Source organism: Vulpes vulpes, chromosome 13 (assembly GCF_048418805.1).
Source record: "Vulpes vulpes isolate BD-2025 chromosome 13, VulVul3, whole genome shotgun sequence".
Lineage (NCBI taxonomy): Eukaryota > Metazoa > Chordata > Mammalia > Carnivora > Canidae > Vulpes > Vulpes vulpes.
The window spans coordinates 20,789,094-20,800,777 of NC_132792.1; the positions used below are offsets into that span (position 1 = coordinate 20,789,094).

Sequence of the window (11,684 nt, forward strand, 5' to 3'; positions counted from 1 at the left end):
AAGCAGAGACTATGATACTTGAATGATTTCTAACATGGTGGATACTAATTGTATTTTGCTTAAATAATCATGCTTTTTGTTTAATTTTGTCTTTTAAAGCAATGCATGCATTTTTAGTTTAGACCACTTGAAGAATATAGAAAAAAATTAAAACACTATAATCACACTTAGCCTAAAATAGTCAATTCCTCAACAGTTAAGGTGCTCCTTTGCAGTTATTCCTCACAAATTTCTTGTTGAGAAAACTGTTATTAACACTTATGTCCTTTTAAGGATATCACCTTAATGCATAGGTAGTGCCTTGACTTTGCTTTTGGAAGGCAAGTAGTTTGGCTTATTATAGAAAAATAAAAGTATGGTGCCTTGGTGGTACTTTGCACACGCTAAGATCTTTCTAGACTATAACCTTAGGAAATTATACTGACTTTATCTTCCTTTGATCTCTAGATAATTTGTGGTATAACCAGGCCTTGAAGCTTACCATTTCTTTTCCAGGTGTTGTTGACCTACCTGAGGAAAATCGAGAAGCTGCTTACAATGCTATCACCTTACCTGAAGAATTTCATGACTTTGATCAGCCACTTCCTGACTTAGAGTATGTCCCTCCTCCCCCCCCCCCCCCTTTTTTTTAAAGGTTTTATTTATTTATTCATGAGAGGCAGAAGGAGAAGCAGGCTCCCTGCAGAGAGCCTGATGCTGGGACTCATCCCAGGACCCTGGGATCGCCCTGAGCCAAAGGCAGACACTCAACCACTGAGTCACCCAGGTGCCCCTTCCTCCTCCCTTGTTTAGTTGTTGACTTGGTCTACAGTTAACATGACTTGCTTCCAAACAGAAAGTTTCCTTGAACTATTTTGACATCAAGTTAACATGAGGCTAAAATATATATATATATACTTTCAATTAGGATAGTGTATAAATATGAAACACACAACCTTAGAATCGTTTCTTCTGTAAGAAAGTTATATAGATGTCAACTTTAACAAATCTAAGGTTGTAGAATTCTGATGTGCTTATTTGGCCAAAGCTTGTGTAAACTAAACAGTTTTCAGATGTGTGCTTTCATAGTATCAGTGAATATGAACTATTGCTTCATGATTTTTTTCTTTGGGGGTGTATATTAAAATTTACTGGTTATCTTCTTTGCCGTGCTGTACTCAGCTACAATTTCTGGTTCTTTTGTTTGTTTTTTAATGAACGTATGAGATAACTCTTCATGAAGAGCAAGAAAGGGTCATTGTCAAACAACATACATTTAAGGGGAAAGTTGTACAGAGATGGCCATTACAGCAGAATACTATAGCGTTTCCCTTTTCTCAAGTCCTCAAAATCTGTCTTTACCATGACAGGGAATGTGCCTATAACTTCACGTGTAATTTAGTAGCACAATTGATGAACCCTTTAGACCAAGCCCCATCTTTTTTTGACATATTTGTCTGCTTTTGAAAATGATCCATGAAAAAAAAAAAAAGATCCATCACTCCTAATTATGATTTATTTTGGAGTGTGTGTGTTAATGGTAGGTGCTATATAGCTGCTTTCCTTACTCCCCACTTTGTTTTTAAAATTTTTTCATTGGAAATTCAGCAGCTAAAAAGTAGAAAGATTAGTAATGTGAACCCCATGTATTGACCAATCAGCTTCTTTAATTATGGATATGTTGCCAGTTTTATTTCATTAATATTTCCCTGACTCAACCTTCCAACACCCCACTGGGTTATCTTAAAGAGTAGATCTCTTCCTCTATAAATAACTCACTATCTCTTTTGAGGTAGGGAATTTTCTAAATCCATCCATAACAACATCCCACCTTTAAAATATAAATTACAGTAATTCCTTAATGTAATATCCAATCAGCATTCAGATGTTCCCAGTTTACACATAGGCCTTTTTTAAAATCCTCAGTTTGTTTAAGGTCTCTACAAATTCAGCAAACTACATTTGATTGATAGGCCTCAGAAGTCTTCCATGCTTTTACTTGCCACTTGTTTCCTAAATAAACCTGGTCATTTGTTTTGAAGTATTTATATTCTGAATTTGGCCGATGATATTCCACGTTGTTTAATATTACAGGTCTTATTGAGTATTTTTTAAACAATACGAGATATTAATCTGTTAGAGGAAGACACAGTCTCAGAAAAGTGGGGTAACTTCAGAGTTCATACCACGACCCTGATGAAAACCCCTACCTGTCTAGACCATGCATTTCTAAGTTTTTTCTATGTTTTGCTTTCTGGTCATTGATGGTTTTTAAATCTAAATACAAATTCTAAATCATTGTTCAGATTCTTAGATTGTATATAGTGTCAAATACTAAGATTTCTAAACCATGGTAACTTTATATGTATGTTTTTTCCTTATAGAGAGAATTAGGATATTTTTTTCTCCTATACATTGCAGTGAGACTTAAGACTAAAATGTATTTGAAATTCTTTTAAAGTGACATTGATGTGGCCCAGCAGTTCAGCCTGAACCAGAGTAGAGTGGAAGAAATAACCATGAGAGAAGAAGTTGGAAACATCAGTATTCTACAAGAAAATGATTTTGGTAATGGAGAAACAAATTACTAGCTAATAATGTTAGAAGTATGTTGTGACACTGCTAGCAGTTTGAAAAGGAAAACCCAGACATATGTTCATGATGATAAAAGGATAAATTTCATCTCATGCTTTCTCATAAAGAAAAGAATTTACCTTCTTACCAGTATGTTAAGCATTTCCATTTATGCACCAAACTTGAGTTCAGTCCTTGCCTATTCCTGTTTCCCATACACAGTGATAGAACCTATATTTGAATCTGTAGAAAGTCCCAACACTGACATAATGCTCAGTTGAGAACAGTTTCATTATGTACCTACTATTCTTCTTGAATAGTGTTTAAAACAGGCAAATTTTTTTCTTGATGACAACACACTATAACGAATGTTTTAAGTGTTTATGCAACCTAACCTATACACGTATTTAAATTTACTTCACATATTTAAGATAACCTAAATTTGGATCCTACGTTTGAATGTGCTAGTCATGCCCCAGATCCGTTCATGAAATATAGAGGCTAAAGGTTTAAAGTTTAAACTGGGTGTTTAATACTCAAAGATAAATAAGGCCTCAGTTAGCAAATGTGACATTCCAATTATAATAAATCCTTAGTTTTTTTATAACAGTGATGTTTTTAACGCTTTTCAACTAATAACATTTGTTTAGGTGACTTTGGAATGGATGATCGTGAGATAATGAGAGAAGGAAGTGCTTTTGAGGATGATGACATGTTAGTGAGCACAAGTGCTTCTAACCTACTGTTAGAGCCTGAACAGAGCACCAGCAATCTGAATGAGAAAATTAACCATTTAGAATATGAAGACCAATATAAGGATGACAACTTCGGAGAAGGAAATGATGGCGGTATATTAGGTAGGTTGCAACACGGTGGTTATTCTAGCATTTATTTGTTCATTTATGGTGTTTTAGAGCAGTCGCTAATTCTAGGTCATGTAAGCAGCTCTTTAGGTATACATGTGTGGATTGTGATTAATCGATTTCATTCAAGTTCTCTGTGGAACTGTAGCCTAAAAAGGTTATAATAATACCTAATTTTGTTAAAGATGCTTATCTCAGAGTTTTAAGTGTTACTAGCTCTTAAACTGCTCTCTTTTGTGTTTGATACCTATATTAAATAAATGTTTTAAGTAGAAATATGAACTAGAAAAGAGAATTTTTTATACTGTTACACTTTTGTATACTATCTTGAAGAGAGATGCAAGTTGAATACAATTTATTTTTTTGATTTGGTTAATTTTAACGTAATTTTATTTTCCCAGTGATAGGCTATTCTTTTAGCACTTTTTTCTCAAGTTATATATTTTGTATTTCAGATGACAAACTTATAAGTAACAATGATGGTGGTATCTTTGATGATCCCCCTGCCCTGTCTGAGGCAGGTGTGATGTTGCCAGAACAGCCTGCACATGATGATATGGATGAGGATGATAATGTTTCAAGTAAGCATTTCCTGTTTAGTGACCTGAACGTGATTGTATGGCAGTGAAAAAGGTATCTAATAGAAGACCACAAACTAAAAGTTCCAGCTTATAATGAATTATAAGTCTCTTTAAGAACAGTGCTTATGATTATTCTGATTCTCTTACATGTTAACCCTGTACCCCTCCCCCCCTTTTAGCTAATGTAGCCTCCTTTGTAACTAGAAAACAATTTGTTATTGGTACCAGTGGGTTTCTTTTAGTTTCTCAAAGGGATTTTTCCCCATTTGTAGGAGATGTATTAAATACGCATGCCTTTTGTGACCAAATTTCTGTTTTTATAGTGGGTGGGCCTGATAGTCCTGATTCAGTGGATCCTGTTGAACCAATGCCAACTATGACTGATCAGACAACACTTGTTCCAAATGAGGAAGAAGCCTTTGCATTGGAACCTATTGATATCACTGGTGAGCAAACAAAACTTTTTGTCTTACAAAATTCAGAACATAAGGTCCTAGTTCTGGCTTTTCTTCTCTATTTGCTACTCTTGTTTAGATAGATGGCGAAGCTTCTTTCTTCTTTGTCAGTCATCTCTCATAGAATCTTCTATTATAATCTAAGTATCTTAGAGAATACCTGTAAAAGTTGCTTTGAAATACAAGTATAGAACCACGTTTTTTGCTAATATGTAGCTTAGTCTTATGCTAACAGATCAACACATGTGTAACAATTAGAAAACATTGCAAAGAATTTTACAGTGAAGTACAGGATTGACTGTGTCTTTATTGAATAGTTGGGCTACAGTCTGGAAATGTGATAGATTCTAAAATCAGTGTTGTGTTTCTTTCAGTGCTTCTTAAGACGTATAATGAAATCTTGAATTAATTTGTATCTTGAGAAATTGATCTGGTGTTACCTACTTTGCAGAGTTTTAGTAAGGATTAGAAATGAATATACAGTAAGAATCTAGGATGGAATTCCAGATCCATCTGGGTGTGGACTCCCCCCCCCCCCCCCCCACACACACACACTTAATCACTCTGCTTGTACAACTGCCATATATGAACTGTAACTTTTCCACTAAAAATCATAGTAACTGTGACCATTTATGGAGGATTTAAGATAAAGGTAACTTTTCTTAATGGCCGCTCAGATGTAATAGTAAGCCATACAATCTCGGACTTCAACCCAAATCTGAATCAAGTGTGAGATGTTCCGTATTTACAATACAAGTTTACATGGGCAAAATGTATTGGTTTTTGCATTATTGTACTCCTGTTGTGCCAAAGTCTATACATAGTCATTAATTCAGCAGATTTTTATTGAGCACCTATAGTATGCCAGCCTCTTTAGACATAAGTTAAAATAGAGTCTGCCCTCTTGAGGCTCTTCTAACAGGTATCTAGAAAAGCAGGGATACAATGAGACCAAGTCTAAAAGCTCTGTTTTTCATGATGGCCTCACAGGAAAGTGATGTTATTTTCTCCTGTCATTCCAGTCAAAGAAACCAAAGCCAAGAGGAAGAGGAAGCTGATTGTTGACAGTGTCAAAGAGTTGGATAGTAAGACAATTAGAGCCCAACTTAGTGATTATTCTGATATTGTTACAACTTTGGATTTGGCACCACCCACCAAGAAATTGATGATGTGGAAAGAGACAGGGGGAGTGGAAAAACTCTTCTCCTTACCTGCTCAGCCTTTATGGAATAACAGACTACTGAAGGTAATATAGTTGGCATTTTTTTGGCCATTTTTAAAAAATAACTTTCAAAACCATTGACTTTTTTTTTTTTTTTTAACTTAAATCACAACATACAAACACAGCCTGATCTGAAAAGATCCTGCTCATACCTGTATTTCTAAAAGATGTAGGAGGAATTTTTTCTATACTTAAAAGCCACAGGTTTTTAGTAATAGTTCTCCCTCCTCAATCTCCTTATAATTATTGTTCTATTGCCTTAGTGTACACTGTGCTTCAAGTCGCAGTCTACATTTTGCTTTCATTCTAAACCATGGAATGGTTCTCCTTTTCCCACAGTAAATAATTCTCTGGCTTTATGAAAATTATTTGCACTGATAAGCCCTTTTCAGCTCACTTTAAGTTCCAGACTATTCCAGAACAAGGTTCTGAAGTGAAGAACTCAGAGTGAGGCAGTGCTATTAGACTGTTATTCTGAGGTTAAAATATGCATTGAACCAAGTGATTTTACTATTTATTGGAAGCATAGTCATATAATCATTTGGAAGAAAGTCCTTAAAATATTTATATTCTTTGACTCATTGGCCTCATTATTAGAAATTTTCCTAAGGAAATAATTCAAAATATGGAAAAATTTATTTCTGTGAAGATCATTATATTGTTTGCAATTAATCTAAAAAGTCTTAATATTAAAAACCATTCAAATGTGATACATACACACACGTATCTCCACTCAGTGGAATATTATGCAGTCATCAACTGTCAAAAAACATAAAACTACTTGGCAGGATTCCAGTTAGATGGAGTTTTAAGTGTATGAATATGAAAATAAATTGCAGGCAAATTTAAAATGTGTTTAATTTTTCTAAAATTACTTCACTTAAAACCGGATGTCCTATATTTAAAAATCAGGATATAATGTAGTGTATATAACATTAAGTAGAAATCATGCTAAATTGTGTACACACTGATTATAATTCTATTAAACCATGCTTAATGGAAAATAGAAATGTCAGTGATGGATTTTTTTAATGTGATTTATAGTTGAGATTTTTAATTCTTTTATAGCTCTTTACACGCTGTCTTACACCACTAGTACCAGAAGATCTTAGAAAAAGGCGGAAAGGAGGAGAAGCTGATAATTTGGATGAATTCCTCAAAGAATTTGAAAATCCAGAGGTTCCCAGAGAGGATCAGCAGCAGCAACACCAGCAGCGTGATGTTATCGGTCTGTTCGTTTGAATAGTTCCTTGATGAAGTCTAAATGAGCATTTGGCTTAAGATATACCTGTGTTTAAAAAAAAAAAAAAAAAAAAAGATATACCTATATATTGCCAAGAGTAACAGAAATCTGGAACAAAGGCACATACTCAAATATCTGTACAGGGAACTACATTTGGTTGCTTTGTTAAAGAGAAAGCTTTCTGTTTTTGGAAAGGTTTAAAGTTTTAGACTAGCTGAGTAATCTTCTAATAAGAGGATTATCCTGCATTGGATTGTAGGTGGGGGGATTTTACCCTTTTTCCCCTTTACGTGTATTGTTACAAATTGAGTAATCTTCGCAGAGCTAAAATTTTTATTTGGCTTTTTTCATTAGATAAAGTACCTTTGTCTTAATGCATTAGTATTCAAGGAAATTCTAAAATATTGTTAGACTTGTACAATTTATGTCTCTTTTTCATATGACCAATTGCAGATGAGCCCATTTTGGAAGAGCCAAGCCGCCTCCAGGAATCAGTGATGGAGACCAGCAGAACAAACTTGGATGAATCAGCCATGCCTCCACCACCTCCTCAAGGAGTCAAGCGAAAAGCAGGACAGATTGACCCAGAGCCTGTGATCCCTGTAAGTAAGCACATCAGTCATCAAGAATTTTAGATCCCTCATAATAGTGTTAGTATCTAAGGAGCTGTTTTGAAATATAGCGGTTTAGAGGAAAAAAAATAAGGGATAGGTCTGGAGAGAAAGAATGGCAGTCAAGGATGTGAACACAGTATGCCCTACATGGGAGAAGTTACACAGAAATTTGAGCCTTTTGACTCTTCTTAAATAGTCTTGTTTCAGAGCCTAATGTGACCCCATCCTTGGCCAGTGTGGAATCCTTGACTAAACTTGATTCCAGTCATTTTTCTTTCTCAAGGATTAGTCCAGGGTGAATCTGACAATTCTAGATTAAAGGTGAAAGCATATGGAACCTATTAACTTTTTCAAGTATATAATGAGTAAATGTCACTTTTTTTTAAAATATCACTTTTTAATTAACATCTAGTTCCGAATGTCTGATTAGTTTTGGTTTTTGCCAGTAAAGTTGAACATTTTTTCTCCAGTTTTTTGAGATATAATTGACATACAGCATTATACTAGTTTACAGTGTAAAACAGTACTTTGATTTTGTGAAATCCTTTCACAACATATGTGTGTGTATACATATAACATCACCTTACATAATAACATATTTTTTCTTCTTTTGAGAACTTTTAGCAGCTCTCATATATGTTAACTATAGTCACCATACTCTGTATTAGATCCCCAGAACTTAACGACTGAAAGTATCTTTCCAGCCTTTAGTTAACTATCATTGTACTCTGCTTTTATGAGTTCCACTTTTTTTAGGTTCTACATATAAGTGACATCATATAGTATTTGTCTTTCTCTGACTTATCTCATGTAGTATAATGCCTTCCAACTCTATCCATGTTATCACAAAAGGCAGGATTTTCTTTCTCCTAGTGAATATTCCATTGCATGTATATATCACATCTTTTTAATGGATAGGCTGTTTTCATATCTTGGCTCTTAAAAGTAATGCTGCAGTAACCATGAGGAAACAGGTAACTTTTCACAGGAATGATTTCATTTCTGTTGGATAAAGACGCAGAAGTGAAATTGCTGAATCATATATATGGTTCTATTTTTAACTTCTTGAGAAGGGATCCTAGAGTGATCCATAGTGGCTGCACCAACAGTGCACAGGGGTTTCTCTCTTGATTTGCATTTCCTTGCATAAGAGAAGTTAAGCACCTTTTCACGGACCTGTTGACCATCTGTAGGGTCTTCTCTGGAAAATGTTTATTCAGCTCCTTTGACTATTTTTGAATCAAATTGGTTTTATTTTTGCTCTTGAACTGTGTGAGTTCTTTATTTGTAATGTTAACCCCTTATCAGATAAATAATTTTCAAGTATTTTCTCCATTCTGTAGATGGCCTTTTCATTTTATTGCTCATATCCTTTCCAGAAGCTTTTTAGTTCCATCTAGTCCCCCTTGCTTATTTTTTGCTTTTATTGCCTTTGCTATCAAATCAGAAAATCATTTCCCAGACCTATTTTAAGGAGCTTATCCATCTTATGTTTTCTCCTAGTAGTTTTATGGTCCTACAGTCAAAACTTTAACCCATTTGGGGTTGATGTTTGTGTATGGTATAAGATAATCGTCCAATTTTCCCAGAACCATTATTGAAATAAGATTTCTCCATTGTAGACTCTATATGCATGGATTGACTCTTCAACCTAAAACTGTTTCATATTACAGTAACCTGCAAAAGAAAGAGAGCTATCTTATTAAAGAATCAGAATATACTTGTTAAATTCCTTTAAAAAAAAAAAAAGTAACATCTGCCTATTTTATGCAGACTGACTACCATTAAATATAAAGGAAGTAAGGTCTAATGTAAGACTTCCCAAACTTAAATTTATAGAATAAATTAATCTGGTGGGCAAACGGAGGCTTTTTGGTAACCTTGGTTGTTAAGAGGTATTGCAGAAGACTAAGAACTAGTTTTCTATACCCTCTGGCGGTAGAGTTGTCCAAAAGAGCATCTTTCGGTATGAGCTCAGAAATGGGAGTGGGGACAGATAATGAGTGGGTTACTCTAGTACTACTGTCCTGGAAGAACTTGTTTGTTAACATTCTCCGCAGTCTATATTAAGCCTGGAAGAAATTCAGGAGATGGACTCAGAAAACATGCTGTCATAAGAGCTCCAAGACTCTTCTTTAGAGCCCAAGCTTAGTTATAATAGCCTTAGGACCATTTCATGCAGAAATGGTTGACAGTAATATTAAAGTCTGTTTGTATTGCGTTAATGGGTAATTCGGTTTTGTGTGGGTTTTCCTAAAATAATACTACAGAAAGTTTTTGGGATTTTTTTCTGTTACAGTTTTTCTTGTAATTTACAAATTTCTCACATAGACTTTATATATAAGTATTTGGTTCCTCAAAAAGTAGAAAAACAACACTTTTGTTAAAGCAATTGATTGTATCTTGTTCTTAGAATTTTTGATGGTGAGGGAGTTTGGCAGTATGAACTCAGTATTTCTTCCCCTTGCTTTAAGCCCCAGCAGGTAGAGCAGGTGGAAATACCCCCTGTAGAGCTGCCCCCTGAGGAGCCTCCAAATATCTGTCAGTTAATTCCAGAGTTAGAACTTCTACCAGAGAAAGAGAAGGAGAAAGAAAAGGAGAAAGAAGATGATGAAGAGGAGGAGGTAAGGAAACACTTGCAAAGAGACCTGATGAATAAATCCTATCCTAGATTTAGCACAGATTGTCATTTAGCTCTCTTTTACATTCATAGTGAAGCTAAGGTACTTGATGTTGAGCATCACAGCGAAGGAAAATGTCCAGACATGAACAATTGAACTGAATTCTTAATGATCTAGATTATCATTAATAACATCAAATTTTATGTCATGCTATGTCATTGGCTCCTTTGTGGGCTTTGGAAGGACTGACTGCCCTTTCACTGATCTCTTGGTTGAATTCTAGATCGTTTGTAGTTGGTTTTATTATCTTGTGGCCAATTTTTATTGCAATTAGCATCTACCTCTGGTATGACTTTTCATTGTGTCTATGGCCTGGAAATCTCATAGCCAAACATCTTCCATTTGTAGGAGTTTTGTTTTCATTAGACTAGGATAAGACATGACTTTGTAAAACAGATTGAGTAAAGGTTTGAATAGCTTTTATTTTTTGAAAAAGTAGAGGCACTTTAAAAACCTTAAAATAACTTCTAGGAAGCCTCAAAACTTTTTAAAATTCTTCTAAGACTGAAGCTTATGGACTGGGTACATACTTTCATTAGTATCTGTATTTATAATATATTATTATGTCAGCCATAGATCTTATAACCATTTTTAAAAAAACTATAGTACTCAAGCACTAAAGTCAAAATTCAGCCCCAGAGCTACTCTAAGTCTGTGTACTAAGGTAGGCCATTACCTCAGACTTAGTGTTGAATCTCAGTATGAAACCATAAACTCTTGGCTCTTTGAAGTATGGTATGTAGTTCAGCATAGCATGGAAGCATCTCAGCTATAGCCCCATGTGAACTTCAGAGTTTAGAAAGTCATTTAGAAGGCAGGTCTGTAGGTGATGGGGAGCTGGGCAGCACAAGGAAAATCAAGTATTATGGATTATAGCCCATTTCTTTTAAAACATTGTGTAGACAAGTACTGCTTACCTGCTAATCTGTGTGCTCTTTGGTACTGGTCCACAATGAGATTGGGGTCCACCAGAATATAAATCAGCTAGATAATCATGCTGCCAAAACACACAAATATATTCTATTGAAATAAGCAGTGTGCTTAGTGGCATAGTTGATTTATAGCCAACATAAGTTAATTATCTTAATAGGGGGCCAATCAATACCCAGTAGCTCACCAACCAGCAGTAGCTGTCCAGGCACCATGCTCTCTCTGTAGGCACATCCTTATAGACCAGTATAGAATCATATATTCAGCCAAATGCTTACTTGTAGTTACAGAAGACTTTCTTCTGCAATTTAAGAAAGATAAGCTTCCAAGTAAGAGATTTTTCAGGACATAAAGAAATAGTCCATTTTGCAGTAGACCACTTTTGTCAGCTTTTTTGTCTGTTGGGATCCTTTTCATTCAGGATGAAGATGCTTCCGGAGGTGATCAGGATCAAGAAGAAAGAAGATGGAACAAAAGGACTCAGCAGATGCTTCATGGGCTTCAGGTAGGTACATGAGTCCAGACTTAGACTTGCGCAAAGA

At 35.1% G+C, this 11,684-nt stretch overlaps 1 protein-coding gene across 2 annotated transcripts in view; it reads left to right on the forward strand.

Annotated features, from left to right (window-relative positions):
- The window catches only part of RAD21 (RAD21 cohesin complex component), a 30,447-nt gene that overhangs the window by 16,489 nt on the left and 2,274 nt on the right, over positions 1-11,684 (forward strand). For both annotated transcript variants that reach the window (XM_072734025.1, XM_072734026.1), the window contains exons 4-13: positions 496-595; positions 2,441-2,547; positions 3,204-3,410; positions 3,872-3,997; positions 4,321-4,443; positions 5,475-5,698; positions 6,743-6,902; positions 7,371-7,519; positions 10,006-10,155; positions 11,564-11,647. In XM_072734025.1, the coding sequence (XP_072590126.1) occupies positions 496-595; positions 2,441-2,547; positions 3,204-3,410; positions 3,872-3,997; positions 4,321-4,443; positions 5,475-5,698; positions 6,743-6,902; positions 7,371-7,519; positions 10,006-10,155; positions 11,564-11,647 (1,430 nt within the window). The remainder of the gene's footprint in view (positions 1-495; positions 596-2,440; positions 2,548-3,203; positions 3,411-3,871; positions 3,998-4,320; positions 4,444-5,474; positions 5,699-6,742; positions 6,903-7,370; positions 7,520-10,005; positions 10,156-11,563; positions 11,648-11,684) is intronic.